The sequence below is a fragment of the Vulpes lagopus genome, chromosome 10, assembly GCF_018345385.1.
Source record: "Vulpes lagopus strain Blue_001 chromosome 10, ASM1834538v1, whole genome shotgun sequence".
NCBI lineage: Eukaryota > Metazoa > Chordata > Mammalia > Carnivora > Canidae > Vulpes > Vulpes lagopus.
The window spans coordinates 7,368,929-7,385,553 of record NC_054833.1 but is presented as its reverse complement, the minus strand read 5'-3'; the positions used below and the strand labels follow the sequence as shown (position 1 = coordinate 7,385,553).

General features: G+C 39.8%; 1 protein-coding gene across 2 annotated transcripts in view; it reads right to left on the bottom strand.

The window, feature by feature from the left end:
• Positions 1-16,625, bottom strand: part of MBOAT1 (membrane bound O-acyltransferase domain containing 1) — a 113,560-nt gene that overhangs the window by 17,621 nt on the left and 79,314 nt on the right. For both annotated transcript variants that reach the window (XM_041772310.1, XM_041772311.1), the window contains 4 exons: positions 8,793-8,848; positions 6,781-6,835; positions 5,095-5,278; positions 2,619-2,811 (listed from right to left, as the gene is read on the bottom strand). In XM_041772310.1, coding sequence (XP_041628244.1) covers positions 2,619-2,811; positions 5,095-5,278; positions 6,781-6,835; positions 8,793-8,848 — 488 coding nt within the window. The remainder of the gene's footprint in view (positions 1-2,618; positions 2,812-5,094; positions 5,279-6,780; positions 6,836-8,792; positions 8,849-16,625) is intronic.

Below are 16,625 nucleotides of genomic sequence, written 5' to 3'. Positions count from 1 at the left end.
ACCAGAATAGTAGCTCTCAGATGCTGCATCCAGAGCCTGGCTACTCAGCCTGTACCCCCTTTTCCTTCCACCACCGTTTATCCAAGACGTGTTTTTTGTCTCCGAGCAGTGAGAGGTTCTAAGTTCGCCAACCCCAAACTGGCTTTACTTGTATTGTCTATTGTATTATTACAGATAAATGAGCTTGGACACCCATATTTTGGAGGTTGTGATCCTTGGAACACAGCCTGGGCTGAAGTTGAGTCTCACTAATTAGTACTAATTAGTAAGAGAAAAACAACCAGAATTGTACACTAGATCCAAAGAAAATTGCTTTTATTATTTTACCATAAACAGTAAGGAGAGCAAGGCGAACACCATGCGGATCGGCTGAGATTCATGAAGAGGCCAGCTTTAAGGATTAAATTTATAATCATGTATAATTAGTGCATCAATTATATGCAAATGATGTTCTAAGGAGCTGGATAAAACAATCATTCGGTTAAGCAGTTTAAATATTCCCCATTATGCTATTCATTGCTTCTTTATTCTTAAATAATACAAAGGTTAATTTCAGACCAGCCTATGCAATCGACACCGTAACAAAGTTCAAATTGAGGCCGTACAAATTAATGAAGTGTGTCTCTCCTGAAGCTACCCAAAAAAAGATAAAGGGAAGGACGTACAGAAAAGAGCCAAGTCCACGGAGAAAGCTACCCACAGAAAAGGACACTCCCAATATTTGGGGCAGTCCCAAAAGGGCAGACCGATGCCAGACGCCCCCTTGTTGTCTAGAACCGCCCCTCCTCACCCCGACCTCCGCCAGCACAACCCACCTCGTGTTAGACTTTCCCTAGGAGGCCACGCATGGCCTTGCTTCCCTCCTAAAGCAGGAGCTGATTTAGTCCAGAAGCCAGCCCTGAAGCCCTAGGACACAGAACATGGGAGTGGGAAAGGTAGGGAGAAGGGAGAGAAAAGGAAGGGTAAGTAAAGAAGTAGAAGGTAGAAAGGAGAGGGAGATGTTCTCTCTTCCTCTCACTCTCTCATTTGCAAACACACACAGGTTAGAGCAAGGTGAAAATAATAAGTATCTCATGTAGAAAAGTAAGCCTGGTGTTCTAAACAGATTTCCAACCATAGCACGCATCATGCCTACCTACCGAAGATACTAGCATTCTTAATAAAGCCACTGCAGAAAGAGTTAGAATAAGGCTTTTGCAGCCTTCCAAAACAACGGGTCTATATTCAGCATCCCTTTCAGTATTCCTGGCATTGAGACAGCTCTCCATGGTGGGCACACACATCTCTATGCCCACAGACCAGAACAGTCTTGACGGCAGAGAAGAGGCCTTATTCACCTTTGCATTCCTCCTAGCTCAGAACCTTCCTATCAGCAAACACTCCCTGCATTAAACCAAAGGTGGCCAAATTTCCCACACTGCAAATTTTTTAAAAGCTGATCTTTCTGGCCAAGTGTTACATAAACACTGCACTGGACTGAATTTCTCCCTGAACATGTCAACTTTTAAAAATAATCTGGACCAGGACTTGAGGAGAGAGAGGAATGAGGAGTTATTACTTTTTTCTTAATGGGTACAGCACTCCTGTTTGGGGTGATGGGAAAAGTTCTGGACATGGATGGTGGTGATGGTTGTACAACACTGTGAGTGAACTTGATGCCATTAATTTGTTCACTAGAGATGGCTAAAATGACAAATTCTATGTTATATTTTATCACAATAAAAAAATAAAAATCATTTAGCAGCTACAAGCTTCAATTTAGGGATTAAAAACTTGGAGCATGAAATGAAGGAAACAGAACTCAGTGAAGTGCTATGCCTTCACTCATGGAACATGGGCTAAGTATTAGGTACTGAGTTTAATCATCTGTTTGACTTAATAAACCAAATCAGTGCTTTCTGACATCAAGACCCAGATCACCTTCAGCTAAGAAGTTAAATTTCCATTGCTGTAAGGGCTCCAAATATGAAGTAGATAGGGCGGCCGTGCCTTATCAAAATTCCTTACCATTCCTGGTAAGTAAATAGGAGGACTTACTGCTCACTCCAGCAAAGCTTTAAACTTTTCCAGTCTAAAATTGTTTGAAAGGAAAGAGGAAAAAAGCAAATAAAGTTGAACTTTCTACCTTAAAAAAATATTTATCACTTGAAGTCAGTTTCTAAGGCATAAAGCTTAACCAACAAATTTTTTTAACCGTTTCTTTAAAAGCGCAACCTAAATCAGCATGTGTGTTGGTAAATTTATTCAAGCATGTACCCTCTATTATGTACCACCCAGAAAAATCACAATACAGCCAGATCATTCTAGAATTTTCCCTTAACTTTCCACTGTACTAATGGAGCTTCAATTGGAGGAGGAAGCTTCCAAGTTTGGACATCTGTTAATAACATTGAGCTGAAATGACAGCCAAGATTGCTTTTCTCTTCTCACAGATAATTGAATTTATGGATGGTGGGACATAGGAGTGCTAGCTGGAAAGTACAAAATGATATTGGCTCAGCTGCCTCCATCATGTATTAATTTTTTTTTGATTAGGTGATCCAAAATGCTGTTCTGGGTAAGCCATCCAAGGAGTATCACTCTCCCTCATTCATTCAGGGCCATTCCATCAAACGTACCTAACGTCCAGGCAAAGTAATACTTGGGCTTCGAGGCTTGCATGACAATATATAAGTAGCAGAGCCGAGTCAGAAAGTTTGCTTTGTGAACAAACCAATCATCAACCAGGCAGGTGACCGGGAAGGTCTTGGTGAGTGTCAAAAACAGGAGGAGAGACACCAAGGTCATACACAACTTGTGTATCACAGCTCCCTGAAATGTGGGGGGAAAAAAAATCAGTGTAACCATTCAGGCCTCTGGTATGAGGAAAAAAATTTCAGCAACGGCATATTTTGAACAAAGCTTTTCCAATAGCTGCTCTGGTAATATTCCCTAGATGGAACACCACCAGAAGGCATTCTTAGGACACAAATTGGATGCTGGGCATATGGGCTAAATGTAAATGAAGAATACACCTCTGACACTTGAGGTCTAAATATATCTAAAATGGAAGAAAATGATCACCAGCACATTCTACCAACAAAAAGAATGTAGTTTTTGTTTTTTTTTTTTTTTAAGATTTTATTTGAGAGAGCAAGAAAGAGCATGAGTAGGGGGGAGGGGCAGAGGGAGAAGGAAAAGCAGACTCCCTGCTGAGCAGGGAGCCCAGTGTGGGGCTCCATCCCAGGACCCCGAGATCATGACCTGAGCCAAAGGCTTAACCAACTGACTCATCCAGGTGCCCCAAAAGGAAGGTAGATTTATAACCCAAAACATAAGAGAAAGAGCATTATAGGGTGGCAGTCTTCCATCAGAAAGAAATAACCAATTGCCTTCCACTTCTATCACCAGCAGAGTCAAGAAAATGGGTTTGAATTACCAAAAGGAGGACAGAGGCTTAGCTAGGAAGGATTCTGTACAAGTTTTTAAATACCTGAATCAAGACATAAGCAGGTAATGGAAAGCTTTAGAAAGCCTTCCAAGGTGGTCTACATGTAGTCTGCTCTAGTATTAAGATGCATTGGCATTTTAAATGCCTCTAGACCAAGCGATTTTGCCCACTTTCTCTGACATTCCAGGGGATGTCATATAACATCAATAGAACTATAGTGCCCAACTTTATTAAAACAGGCCACTTACTGGGGTGCCTGGATGGCTTAGTCAATTAACCACCAACTTTTGATTTTGGCTCAAGTCATGATCTCTTGGGTCATGAGATCAAGCCGAGTCTCAGGCTCTGCATTCATTGCCAAGTTGGCTTAGGATTCTCTCTCCCTCACTCTCCCTCCCCTACTCATGCTTGCATTCTCCATCGTGTGTTCTCTCTCAAATAAATCTTTAAAAAAAGGGGGGGGGCACTTTTTTTTTGTAATATGGGGATAGCTACAGCACCTCTCTCAGAGTGGCTAGAGGTTCAGGTGAATGACTATTTGCAAGGTACCGAGAATAGCATCTGGCTCCCAGTCAAGTGCTCACCATGTTTAGCTATGATTATGACAACACATGGGAAAGCATCAGCCTGTGAGTTCCAGCTACCTCCCACCGATGTGTCCTTAGCCAAAAAACCACCTGACCACTTCACTTTTTGCACAAAAATGCAAGAGTCTCCTTGGAGAGTGATACTAAGCCTCTGTGATCATAGTCTCTAAATGAGAGCATGTGAAACACAAAAGCACGACTCTGGTAGATTCAGCCAAGAAACGCCTGTGAGGACTTTGATGTCTCATGGCCATGGCGACCTTACTCCTGCACTGTTTCAATAACACAGTAAGAGCTGAGACATTTGACAAGCCATAAGCTGCCGAAGACCTGACTGTGTCAAAACTACCTGAAAATTCATGCTTAATAAATTACTTAAGTTTTCAAATAATTAATTTTGCCCAGAGTTTAGCATTTACAAATATTTAACTCAATTATCCTGATTTTCTCCTTTTTCCAATTTTCCCTGTTCTTTCAAATAATTAGACTTCCCTTAAATATGGGATATTTGATCTGAATAAATTTAGCATATTTGTAAAGTTCAATAAGTCATCCTAATGTCGACTAATTCAAAATTAATAAAATTCAGGTTAAAATTAAAATATTATTTCCAAAAAAACATCTTAAACACTCAGTCAATAAAACCAATCTTTTAAGCATGCCAACATAACACTGGTTACCCATTCAAGAAACAGGCTCTGCAATAAACATCACATTGGTTCTGGTTCCCACTCTCTCCCCATCCCCCTTTCATGACATTGTTCTTTGGCTGGATATGAATTTCTATTCATAAGGACAAAAAAAAACACTCATCAATCCGAATACACTAACTAGCAAAGTGCTGAGCACATTATAAGCATTAAATATTGTCCAGTTGCAGAATGGATCGATTGCTTTAATTATTCCAGCCAATAAGCTCCTCTGTGAGGTAAATGAGGGTGACAGCGAGTTATTGGCCAAGCTTTCTAGTAAACTACTTGGCTTTTTAATTAGAACAATTACTAGTGAGACTCAGCCCTGGCAGCAGAACTCTATTTTCGTGGAGCTCTGGGTAAATACTTGGCACTAAAATCTTACGGTGGGAGAAGGTTCTGGCAGGTTGTGGAAACCTCTCTGCTTCCCATTCACTTCCAGCAACTTCGCATGTATATGTCTCCCCTCGATAAAGGCTATATAATCCTTGAAATTGTTGCAAGGGCCAGCTATGACACTCATGAAGTTGAGAAGGTAGCTTAAGTATTCCAAAAACGAGGGTTTTACTCTGTGAAAATAGAAAAAAAAATGGAAAAACCTTCAGTCTTGGATTTTTCTTGAATATCTGCGAGTAAGCCACTCCTAAACACAGGTGTTGTCTTTATGGATGATGAACCATGACATGGGGTGTCTTTGTTTCTCTGAAAACCCATCTAAGCTAGAAACCTTGTGGAAAGGACAAGTTAATAGAGGCAGGTGGCTCAGAGAAGGCAGGTGGCTCAGGGAAGGCAGGTGGCTCAGGGAAGGCACAGCGCTCCGTGGCGCCCTCTGCTGGTCGACTGCCGCTATAGACACGGAGGGAGAGGTCCAGGGCAACTCTGAGGCTGAGATGTGCTCTTTCTCAGCAGCCTTAGTTTCTGCAGGAGAAAATGGAGGTAATAAACACGAGATGGGGTGGGAACCTGACCTAATGTGAGTTGACGGAGATGCTGTGAAATGGGAAAGCCCCCTCTCGGCTGCCAAAATAAACACAAAACGGATGATGGGTGGAATCAGTTTCCATTTGAAGAGGACACACAGAACTCCCTCTGTAACTCCCTCTTGTCTGCTTTGGCATCCAGGCACGAGGTCCTGAACAACAGACAAAAGTAGTGGCAGGGGAAAAATTCTGTAGAGACCAGTTCTGGGTAGTGTTTTAATGGCATTTAAAGGGCCCGGAGAGTATTGTGGGGAAAGGCTCCCTAAAATGCCATTGCTAACCGGTCACTGGAATTATGCCCTACCAACTAGACTTGGGTACAAAGACATTTAGCAACTCGCCCCAGTTTGCCCTGGACTTTCCCTAGTTGGGCCCTGAAGGTCTCATGTCCAGGAAAACTACCCTGTTCTGGATAAGCCAGGACAGTTTGTTACCCTAAAAAGACTCCATCTTTGGTATAAAATGACATCGTTCCCTACAGAATGACTAAATTGTCAAGTATGAACTAGGAATACTCAGGGTCAAATGCCCAGCATTTATACCCCCATAACACTGAGCAAAGAATCTGATTCATTAGTCGTTTGCAGTGGGTCTCCATTGCTTCCAAGTCCTACCCAATCTTTTACTGCGAAAATGAGGCACTCAATCCCATCCTACATTCCCCTCTCCAGCCCTACTTCCTATCCGTCTTCATCGAGGCATTTAATCATTCTGATGCGCGCTGATAATTGTTTCTTGAGGACCCTCAGACACATGGGCCAATAAAAATAACTCTGTAATGGACATAACTACAGTGGTGAAGGAGAATCTCATAAAACTAACAAAATCACAGATCCATTTATTCTCTGGCCCAGTAATCCCACTTCTGGAAACCTATCCCACTGCTATGCCCAAACCTCTTTAAAATGACTTGGGAACAGGGTTTGTAAAAGCCAAAGAGTGGCAGACAACCCAAGTATCTATCCACCAACAGCAGATTCATTAAATAAATAATAATACATCCATCTAATAGGGTTAATATCTATTGAGACATGAAAAAGATTTCTAGACACTGATATACAAAGGGTTCAAGAATATATTGTTTAACTTACTTTACAGCAAGACGCTGTTGCTCAGCAGAGAGGTCTTCAGCTCTTCGACCTAATCCTACAAAATAAAAAAAATGTAGAAATAAGATGTTTGAAGTAGATAATTCTAAATGAGGCTTCTAAAAGTCATTTGAAAAAAGTGCTTTATTTCACACATCATAAAATCATTTTCTTTTCTGACAGTCTCTACAGGCTCTTGTGAAGCGGGGAGAAAGCAGGGGTTACTCCTATTTAAATTGCATGGGACATGGATCTCAGGGAACTCCCTACATCTCCTGCACTCCTTACCAAAGTACGTATGTTTTCATTGCTACATGAGAAAAAGAAGCCTGCCTTTGCAGCCTGCACCACCTTAAAGACCTCCCTGATTATGCTGGCTGCAGACACCTGGCACCAGCTGAAAGCATGGGTGTGGAATGGGGAAAGGAACAGGGGACTTTCCTCTTCTAAAAAACAGGAAATATAATCCTGAATGCAGGGAAAACATAAAAGATTTATCAGGTGATTCTGCTTCTTTTAAAATTCATCCATGTCAGAAAAGGGGTAGGGAACCAAATCACATTTGTGCTTCTCGTAAAATGTATATGTTAACTTATAGTAAAAAAATCCGACATGTCATCTAAAAGCTACAGAGCTTGACTACAAAGCTGTATATTCAGCTAAAAGTGATGATGGTCACCAATCAAAAAGGCCATTCAGAAAATATGTATAAAGGAAGACAGTGTTTCTGGAATTTACTTGTTCCTACTGCACATGAGAAAAAAAGAAATGGCAAATAAATACCTTGCTGCATGTAAGGGTTTTTCCAGAAAATCAGGTAAACTGAGAATGCTTTAAAAAGTAAATTTAGGCAAAAAGCCTATTTAAAAAAAAAAGAAGCAGTGTTAAAAAAAATCACACTTTTTTTCTAAGATGTCAACCATACATCTCTGGCAGTCCTAAAAATTAAATTGATTTTAGCTATTGGTTTATGTGCTAACATTAGACTATAACGACTACCAACTAGACTTGGGTACAAAGACATTTAGCAACTCACCCCAGTTTGCCCTGGACTTTCCCAAGCTGGGCCCTAAAGGTCTTATGTCCTGGGAAACTACTCTGTTCTGGACAAACCAGGACACTTGGTTACCCTAGAAAGGCTCCATCCTTGATACAAAATGACCCTGTTCTCTGAAGAATGACTAAATCGTCAAGTATGAACTAGGAATATCCAGGGTCAGAATGAAATTAAATCAAATCCCAAGCTTTAAAGAAAAATAAGACTAGCTAGCAGAGATCATAAATCTTCTCAATCTGGTAGCACATAAAGGAGCTTCAACAGTCAGAAAGCGTTTGCCAGAGCAGTACAAATCTGCAAAATATACTTTTACTAATTGCACCTGACACCTCTTCCACCCACTTTGAAATCTTCCACCAGGCTGAAAGTGCCGTCCTCCTTCCCTGCAACCAGGTCTTAATCGTGTAAATCACACTTTCTGGTCATTTTCAGGAAAGGCATGAGCAAAGAAAATGTTCAATTGTATACAAACAGAAGATCCTTCCTTCTTCCAAGGAGAAGGGCCAGGCTAATCTCATTAGATAATCTTCCAAGCCAAACAAAACAAAAACACTAAACAAAACAAAACTAGCATTAAAAATGGTTAACCAGCCAATACTATTTTTTTTATTACCTTATGAGCTTCTCATATTAAACCAAAGAAAAAGAATGCCATTTCTTCTCAGCAGATTTGGAAATGAAGGGCAGTGAGTACCATAAATTTAAAATATTACATAAGTAAACAGAAAGCCAACTGTTCTCAGGGTAAATACTTCAACAGATTTAGACTACAGATTCAGCAGGGAAGTGGTACATAATAGTTGAGAAGAGTTTTGATTAAAGAAGCTTGCAAATTTTTGACAAGTTATAGAAGAACTGCCAGAACTTGGCTAAACTCTGGACTATGGGTAGAGTCCAAACAAAGAGCTCTGAATGTCAGTCTCGCTCTCAGCACCAACAGGAGAGTCATTTTTCTCACCATCATGAATTTGGAATGCCAAGGTCGTGATCTTCTGTGTGACAATCATCAGAGGCCTAAAAGGAAGATAGAAGATAATCGATGGGCAGAAGGACCACTAGAAGAAACATTTATTCTATTTCCCTGCATGGTAGTTTTTTCATCTTGAAGGCTATTCAATACAAAGCAAAAACAAAAACAAAAACAAAACAAAAAAACACTAAATTCAATAAACTCCCTTCAAACCATTTTAAATAAGTAGATATAACAACACTGAACGAGATCATATCAGAAGGCCCCTCTTGCACTGTTACTCAAAGTGTAAGTTCCAGGACCAGCACCATCAGCATGCTCTGGGGCTCATTAAAAATGCAGACTCTCGGGCAGCCCAGGGGGCTCAGCAGTTTAGGGCCACCTTCAGCCCAGGGCCTGATCCTGGAGACCCGGTATGGAGTTCCACGTTGGGCTCCCTGCATGGAGCCTGCTTCTCCCTCTGCTATGTCTCTACCTCTCTCTCTCTCTCTTTCTCTGTGTCTCTCATGAATAAATAAATAAAATCTTAAAAAAAAAATGCAGACTCTTGCACACTCCATTCCAGAGCCAGAAAATAGGAATCTGCATTTGAACAAGATCTCTAGAGAACTCAGATGCACATTAAAGTATGACCACTCCTAGTCTGGGGGATACCTAATCCAGTGCACCAGTTCCACTTGGACGAGATATAATATTCTGGCTTCTTTATCCTAATATGTCCTAAATGCGTTGCTCTATTAAAGGCAATTCTTCCATGCACACATAGCAAAAGATACTTTTGTAAAATACTGTCAATAAACCATTTAGTGACCAAAAAATAACACCCATCCTAATTTGAAAAAAGACATCAAATAAAAATTTGCCTATGAAGTGGCACCCATGCCAAGAAAGGTGCCAAGATAATTCAACAGAAGCAAGGACAGCTTTTTATTTTTATTATTTTTTAAAGACTTTATTTATTTATTCATGAGAGACAGAGAGAGAAAAAGAGAGAGAGGCAGAGACACAGGCAGAGGGAGAAGCAGGCTCCATGCAGGGAGCCTGACGTGGGACTCAATCCCGGGTCTCCAGGATCACGCCCTAGGCTGAAGGCGGCACTAAACTGCTGAGCCACTCAGGCTGCCCAAGAACAGCTTTTTAAAATAGTGATGATGCAACCAGATAGCCACATAAAAATATAAAAGTAATTAAAAATGCATCAAAGATCTAAATGTAAGAGCAAAAACTATAAAACTCTTCAAAGAAAGCATAGGCACATATCTTCATGGCCTTATCTTTGGTGATGGTGTCATAAATGTAACACCAAAACCATAAGTAATGAAAGAAAAATATAGGTTAAATGTGTAGCATTTAAAACTTAAAATTCCGTGCTTCAAATGACACATACCATCAAAAAAGTGAAAAGACATTTCACAGAATGTATAAATATATGTGCAAATTATACGTCTGATAAGGGACTTGATATTAGAATATATAAAGAACTCTTACAATTCAATAAGAATAAGACAATCACCCAATTCAAAAATAGCCAAAGGACTGGAATGGATGTTCTCGGAAAAAGACATATGAATGGTAAATAAGCAGGTGAAAATATGCTCAGCAATAATCAGCCATCAGAGAAATGCAAACCAACTCATATACCACTTCACAAGCACAAGGATGACTAGAATCAAAAAGATAACAAGTATTGGTCAGGAGGTAGAGAACTGGAACCCTCAAATATTGTTGGTGGGAACATTAAAAGGTCCAGCTACTTCAGAAAGTCTGGCAGTTTCTTAAAACATTAAACATAGAGTTACTGTATTACCAAGCAGTTCCACTCCTAGGTATATACCCATGAGAAATAAAAATGTATCTATACAAAAACTTGTACACACCTGTTCAGAAAAACATCATTATAGCCCAAAAGGAAATAACCCAAGTGAAATGTGGTATGTCTATACATTAGACTATTATTCAACAATAAACACAGTGAAGTACTCACCCATGCTATAATATGGATGGACCTTGAAAACATTATACTAAGTGAAAGAAACCAGACACAAAAGTCATATATCGTATGATTCCATTTGTATGAAATAGCAGAATAGGCAAATCCATAGAGACAGGAAATAAATTGCTGGCTGCCTCAGGCTGGAGCAATTAGGAGGGAAATGAGGACTATGGCTAATGCATACAGGTTTCTCTAGGAGGTGGCGAAAATGTTGTATAATTAATTACGCTAATGGTTACACTGCAGAAGGGAAGGATAGCCATGCTCTTCCAGGACTGGTGAGAAGCAGGTGTGGCAAAATAGGGAGCCATCAAGGTGATCATTCTAGTACTGTAGGACATGCTCATAGCTAAGACTGATTGTGACTATGCTCATTTAGATTGAAAAAAAGAATTGCTCTTCCAGAGCACAGAGGTTTGGATCCCAGAATAAGAGCTGTATTGAAGCTTTCTACAACGTGGTCTTAAAGACCAATATAATTTTGCATCTCACATTCCTGATATTCAACAAGACCTTGGACCCAGAACGTATAACAGATGCCAAGAACTTTTTTTAACATAACTTTGAAAACATGATAGTTTCTTTACAAAGCCTTTTGGACTTTTTTTTCCTACTAGATCAAAAGTCCTAGGAATCAGTAATAGGACCTAACTCTCAACTTTTCTTACACAAAGCCCAGTACAACTTTTTTTAAAATTTGAGGCACACATTCTGATGACTATGCAATTTGCAAACCAAGTAAGTTTGTACATTCCATTTAATCCATAGCTTCATTTTTAAAGGGTTTAAAAAATAGATATATCAAAAAAGAAAATGTTATAGAATTAGCCTAACTTTCTGTCTCTATAGAAATATAACATTTGTTTTCCTCTATCTGGCATTACATTTAATGTATTCCATAATAAGGCTCATGTTAAAAAATACAGTAAATAGTCTTATATATGCAATTGCCATGAGCAGAAGTCACTCAAAACTATGAGCTTTGAGGGAGGGAGCAATGATTAGCCACCGCTGCTGCCAACTCTATCTCCAACTTCATGCTGAGGTCATGCCCCCTTGAGCTACTCCAGCCAATGACACAGCCCGGTGACAGAGTGTGGCAGGTACCAAGGCAGACCCCTGCAAATGAGGTGTGGTACTCTCTACAGGGCAAGTTTTTCTAGAAGACTGCTTACTGAACTTGATGAAATTGTCTTTGACCTGCACTGCGGTCTTCCTTTCTTCCTTGCCTCTCTCATCTCAGGGGTCAGACATGCATTTCAATCTGATGGCTATTCCAGCCTCCCTAGTTTCCCTCACAGGCATTTTACATGGCAAATCTCTTATGCTGCTATTCCCATCTTCGCATCCCCCTCAGAGAACCTGGACAAATACAATACATAATACTGAATTTCTAGATAATGGTCAATAAATATTCAATATGAGGTCAGCACTATTGGGTCTGTGTAAAAATTGTATTGTCATCTTTATTTTGGGGGAAACAATGTCTCTTTTGGAGAGAAAGAAAACTGTGGACCAAATTTAGTTACTTGTCATATAGACTACTTTCAACAATATATTGCTTCCATTTTAAACATCTCAAGAAGTTTCTAGCAACTTAAGAAACAATTCACACATGTGACCATGGGTTTATTAAACACAATACACTACTAACTTGTGAAAAAGCAGATCTAAAATCTGCAAGCTAGAACTAGAACCTGTTCACAAAGAGGAAATGGAGTTAGAATCCTCCTACTTACTCACTTTTCTATGGATGTAAGGAGTGCCATATGCTCTTGCTCAGAAGACTTCCTCTCTCAACACTTTTTCATTGATCAATTTACTTACACTTATGAGTAGATCAGATGCCAAATTTAGAATGCCCAAGTTATGAAATTTGAGAGTGAAATCCAAAAAGTTACTGACTTAAAAGATGAAACTCAAGTATCATCCATGTTGTATTTCAGTCAAAACCTAAAATAATCCAAGACGTGTTTGATGGTTTGTGATTAAAATTCATGTGAACTTTTGCAAAAATTCAAAATCCAGGGTACATGAACACATACTACAAGTACAAGAAGGACACAAAAAAGTCTCCTTGGTGTAGCCAAAGAACTTCCTCAGAACAATGAGGCCTTGACACTTGAATTGTACTCAGACTTTCCACCCCCTGAGAAGTGTGCCTTGTCCATGGATTTGTATACATTCACTAGTAGTAGACACTGGACTTGAATCCATGGGAACCATCCGATCATCATAAATCAAGGTTTGCATCCAGCATGGTTGAGGTAGGGCCATTTCTCTTGTCTTGCAATTTTTTTTTCAATGAATAAAAAACAAAAACAGAAAAATATCATCAGGTCAACTTCTAGGGAAGATAGTAAAGTAGGAAGATCCTAAGCTCACCTTGTCCACAGATACAGCTAGAAAATAGCTAGTGTAAATAACCCCAAAAAATGTCCTGAAGACTGGCAGAACAGACTTGCCACAGCTAAGCATAGAGAAAAGGCCACCTTGAAAAGAGTAGGAAGAGTGGAGACATGGTTGTGAACCAAACTGACCCATGAGACTGCCTGTAGGCGACACTGCAATCACGGACAGGAGCAGACACCTGTTCCTGCTCAGGTACCTCAAGCCCTGGGGACCCAGAGTGGGAAAATGAACCCCCATCACATTTGGCTTTGAAAACCAAAGGGGCTAAACTTTGCCACTTCTTAGAACCACCAAGGCTTAACAACTAGAATGTTAAAAATCAGCAGGCTCAGCTCTGGGACAGCTGGAGGGTGATGGGAAACTGAGTCCTGAACCCTAAAGAGACAGCATAACAAATAGCTCTGCTGAGATACAGCACAGAAGCAACAGTTTGAGAAATACCTGGGGTATACTGTGGTATATAGATGTATTTACTAATCTCAGAATGTGTGCTTGACGGGCAAGTAATCTTTAAGAATCTTCTCCAAAAACAAAAGGAGCCATTTCTCTCCCCCACAACCCTGCCTCTTTCACCTGCAAGAACAAGCTCAAACACTCTCCAACTAGCTCGCTAATACTGTACAACCCCCACTCCCCTGCCCTGTCCAATCTGTGCTTGGCAAGAATCCATTCAGAACAGCATCACAAGCTGGCACTGTGAAAGCAGCTGCAACAGGGACCAACAGCACTCCAAGTGACTCCTGGCTGGGGGAGAGGGGACAATAACCACACACACCATTTAGATTGTGGCCCTGGCAGTGGACTGGGACAGAAATCTGGTCTGACTGAAGGTCCTATCCACCAACTCGAGCCTGTCAGGAAAAGCACTCTGTAGTTCAATGTGACCACAGCTCTGGAAAATGCCTGGTCTGAACAAATTCAAGCCGAAGGCAGCCCAACTGGTCCATTAGCAGTAAAGGGACCAAATCCTGCCCACAACAGGCAAAGAGAGCCATTGCAGACAACTGGAATAAAGACAAATGCAGTTCAACCACAATAGTAGGGTGCACTCAACACACATAGGAAAACAACCACAGGGACGCCTAGGTGGCTCAGCGGTTGAGCATCTGCCTTCAGCTCAGGTCATGATCCTGGAGTTCTGGGATCGAGTCCCATATCAGGCTCTCCACATGGAGCCTGCTTCTCCCTCAGCCTGTGTCTCTACCTCTCTCTGTGTCTCTCATGAATAAATAAATAAAATCTTTTAAAGAAAAAAGAAAAAAGAAAAAAAAAACAACTCCAAAGCACCAGGTTCTGATGATCTGATGAACAGGGGACACTGCATGACAGGACATCTTCTTCATAAAGCCACTACTCTGAAGAACAGGAAACATATCTGATTGTCCCAACACAGAGAAACAGAGAGTAAGACAATATTAGGAGACAGAGGACTATGTCCCAAATGAAAGAACAGGATAAAATCAGAGCAAGAGACCTAAATGAAACAGAATAAGTAATATTCCAGAAAGGAATAAATACTAGATAGAGGAAGCAGAAGAATGGATCAGCAACTGGGAGGACAGAGTAATGGAAAACAATCAAGCTGAATGGGAGAAAGAAAAAATAATAATAAATGAGAAGAGATTAAGGTAACTCAGTGACATCATAAAATGTAACAACATTTAGATGACAGGGGTCCCAGAAGAAAGACAAGAGTGGGCAGAAATTTATTTCAGGAAATAACAGGTGAAATCTTCCCTAATCTGGGAAAGGAAACAGAGGTCCAAATCTAGGAGGCACAGAGAGCCCCCATCCCTCCCCCCAATAAAATCAACCCAAGGAAGTCCACACTAAGACATAAGAAATTAAAATGTCAAAATGCAGTGACAAAGAGAAAATTTTAAAAACAGCGAAAGAAAGAAAGAAAATGGTTACATACAAGGGAAACCCCATAAGACTATCCACTGATTTTTTCAGCAGAATGTCTGTAGGCCAATTGGAAGAAGTAGGATATTTTCAAGTGCTGAAAAGAAAAAATCTGCAGCCAAAAATGCCCTATCCAGCAAGGCTATCATTTAGGATAGAAGGAGAGATGAAGAATTTCTCAGATAGGATCAACAAAATTGATAAACCTTTAGCCAGACTCTTAAAAAAAAAAAAAAAAGAACTCAAATAAGCAAAATCAGAAATGAAAGAGGAGGAGAAAGAACAACCAACACCACAAAAATACAAAGGACTATAAGAGAATATCATGAAAAATTATATGCCAACAAAATGGGACAACTTTGAAGAAACAGATAAATTCCCAGAAGCATAGAACTTCTCAAAAATTAATCAGGAAGAAATAGAAAATTTTAAAAAACCAATGACCAGCAATGAAATTGAATCTAAAGTCCAGGACCAGACAGCTTCACAGGCGAATTCTACCAAACATCTAAAAAAGAGTCAATACCTACCCTTTTCAAATAATCCAAAAAAACTGAAGAGGAAAGGGGATCCCTGGGTGGCTCAGTGGTTTGGTGCCTGCCTTTGGCCCAGGGCGTGATCCTGGAGTCCCAGGATCAAGTCCCACATCAGGCTTCCTGCTTGGAGCCTGCTTCTCCCTCTGCCTGTGTCTCTGCCTCTCTCTCTGTGTCTCTCATGAATAAATAAATAAAATCTTTTTTAAAAATGTTTATAAAAACTGAAGAGAAAAACAAAAAATAAAAATAAAAAAAAAATAAAAAAAAAAACTGAAGAGGAAGGAAAACTTCCAAATTTATTCTATGAGGCCCCCATTACCTTGATACCAAAATCAGAGAAAGCCATTACAAAAAAAAATTTTTTAGAGACACTACAAAAAAAAAAAAAAAAGAGAACTGCAGGCCAATATCTCTGATGAGCACAGATGCAAAAATCCTCAACAAAATATTAGCAAACCAAATCCAACAATACATTTAAAAACACATTCACCACAATAAAATGGCATTTATTCCAAGAATGCAAGGGTAGCTCAATATTCACAAATCCATCAATGTGATACCTCGTATCAGTAAGAGAAAGGATAAAAACCATGTGATTATTTCAAGAGGCAGAAAAAAACATTTCAGAGTACAATATTCATTCATGATAAAAACTCAACAAGTAGGCTAAGAGAGAATATACCTCAGCATAATAAAGGCCATATATAAACAATCCACACTAACATCATAATCACTGGTAAAAACTGAAAGTCTCCCCATAAGATTGGGAACAAGACAAGGATGTCCCCTCTCACCACTTTTATACAACATATTACTAAAGGTCATAGCCACAGAAATAAGACAAGTAAAAAGGAATAAAGGGCATTCAAATTGGTAATGAAGAAGTAAAACTTTCACAGATGACATGATAACACATATAGAAAACTTTTTAAACTGGTAAGGGAATTCAATAAGATCACAAGATACAAAAATCAA